The sequence below is a fragment of the Arachis ipaensis genome, chromosome B05, assembly GCF_000816755.2.
Source record: "Arachis ipaensis cultivar K30076 chromosome B05, Araip1.1, whole genome shotgun sequence".
NCBI classification, from domain to species: domain Eukaryota; kingdom Viridiplantae; phylum Streptophyta; class Magnoliopsida; order Fabales; family Fabaceae; genus Arachis; species Arachis ipaensis.
Window position 1 is genome coordinate 146815140 of NC_029789.2, and position 2419 is coordinate 146817558.

At 32.7% G+C, this 2419-nt stretch overlaps 1 protein-coding gene across 1 annotated transcript in view; it reads right to left on the bottom strand.

Annotated features, from left to right (window-relative positions):
- LOC107644819 (putative uncharacterized protein DDB_G0287975) overlaps positions 1-2402 on the bottom strand; it is a 4455-nt gene extending 2053 nt beyond the window's left edge. Inside the window, exons 1-2 of the mRNA XM_016348746.2 lie at positions 2154-2402; positions 1827-2031 (exon numbers count right to left, since the gene is read on the bottom strand). Of these exons, the coding sequence (XP_016204232.1) occupies positions 1827-2031; positions 2154-2318 (370 nt within the window). The 5' untranslated portion in view covers positions 2319-2402. The remainder of the gene's footprint in view (positions 1-1826; positions 2032-2153) is intronic.

Consider the following 2419-nt stretch of genomic DNA (forward strand, 5'->3'; position numbering starts at 1 on the left):
ATTATCTTTCATAACCTGATTTTAATAAATTATTTTCAAAAAGTAAAAATTTTATCAAATTGACACCAAAACATCAATCAGTAAAAAAAAAATGACAAATAAAGGCAGACAACAACTTTACCAAAACAATTTTCTTTTTTATTATTATCTCTATGCCTTTGTATTTTATGTTTTGGGATAATTACCTAACAAATAAAGGATTTTTCCTTGAAATGCTAATGATAGAAAGATAGTGCTTGTGGTTTTGCAATACAAGCTGTACAGCAGAACCATGTGAGACCCCACATTAAGGTAGGCAGATTGCTACATCAGAATCTTTTTCACATACATAAGTACATACGGATAGAGAGCCAAAGGAAAAAAGATTCCCATTATGTTAAGTCTTAGACCATGGACCATATCTTAGTTGAAATTTGAAATTTCCTTGTATTAATAATGCCTAAGAAGATAAACAGAAATATATAATACTAGATCATTATTAGACTTTTACCATTATTAGTATTATGTTTAATTCTGATCCACCTATAGTGTAAGAATTTATGTTGAACACAACATTCAAGAACTCAAAACATTTTAGATGGTTATAGTTATAGTCTTTCAAATGATGTGATATTAAATTAATTAGATGATAATATTTATAATTTGCTTGAGCCTCAAACTTTGAGAAAAAGGGACACTCCACTTACTACCAAGTGAGCAAGCACTAAGCCAAAGCCAAAGCCAAAGGCATAACACCAGATGATAAGATTCTTAATATTCTCATGCCATGCTACATGAGAGCACTCAAAAACTAAATAAAAATTAAAGTGAAAATGTAAATACTAAAATGAGAGAGAAGAATGACCCACATAAGTTATAAGACACACATTCAACGGTTTTGTATTACACCTGAATGCACCTAAGAATCTCCCTAACAAATGGGACTCGCTAAAAAACTTGTAAATGCTGACACTTTTTTTATGTGTCATATGTTGCTCCACAACTGTCCTAATATACAAAGGGAAATTCTAAGGTGCTGCCAGCATAAGAATAAGTGTGTTTGATTTACATTTTTTTACTAATAAAATAAAAGGGAGGGGGAGGAATTTGACTTTATGAAGCACTTTTGCTAAAAGTAACTTCAGAAAAGAATGAAGCCAAATTCTTACTTTTCTTAGGAAGACTTAAAGAACAAATGAGCTCTAAGATGGTCTTGTGTCCACAATTTAACATCTCAATTATTTTGATCAAAAGTAAAATAATAAAGAAAACTGAAAGCAGCAATAGCACATTCAATGAGGAGTAATGCTACACAAATAGCAAAAGTCAAAAAACAGCCCACAAAACACAAGGAGGATGGTTAAAGAGAATAAAGTTAAAGTGTTTAGATCTATTTATTTATCTAGTGGTCTATATAAATATTTTGACTCTAGTATTTTCATAAAATTTAAGTGTTAAATCACTATAAATGTTTTGCTAACTAGTGTTCTTAAGAATTTTGAAATAAAAAAACTTTGAATTATTCAATACCTTTCAAGGAATCAATAACTTAAAAAAAAAAAATTTTTTAATAAAATCTACTTCTAAAGTTCTAGTAAAACCCTTAATATATATTTGCACACTAGAAATTTAAATAACTATGATACCAAACACTATTTAAAGATAAAAGCAAAGGACTAAGGTATTAGAATGAGGACGGCATCAATTTTTTTTTTTAAAAAGAAAAAACATATGGTGACAATAAAATATAATATAATAGAGCATTGGCACTCTTTTTCCTTGTTCCACAAATATTGAAATTCCAACAAGGGACAGATGTAAGTATATAAGCATAGGGAATGACTTACTAGAAATGAGGGCTTTAGGTCTGTTCTTGAACAGGATCCTATGTCGAATGATTCCAACAACTTGAAGCTCAACCTCACCACAACCGCTGCTTTCTCCTCTGTCAATGGGAGAGTGCTTCACTTTCTTGAGCACCATCATTGGCTTCTTCAGAGGAACCTTTGACCCAGTCAGCTCGTGATACCCAATAGTCAAAGTATACACTTCCTGAACAACAAGGACCGTTCACGCAACCAATGGTGCATAAGAAATCATGGGTCGCAATAAAAATCTCTAATTAATTTGTGGGGTGCAATAAAAAAATGATTTTTTTTTTTTTGTGTGTGGACCTGAGAAGAAGGACGGCAGAGAGTTCCGATTTGAAGGTTTGGGAGGGAGTCATGGAAACCTGGTTGGGGTTCGACGACGCCTTGGAGTTCAACGATGGCCCATTCTTTGCATCTTCCTTCTTCTTCTTTATCTTCTCCGCAGTTGCATCTTACTCGAATCTCCATTCTTCTCGGTTGTTCTGTTTTCTCTTTCTCAAAAAGAGAGGGTTTTATTTGGGGATTTTATTGGCGGCAATGAGGCTTGCTTTTCCCGCGCTTTGCGCTTT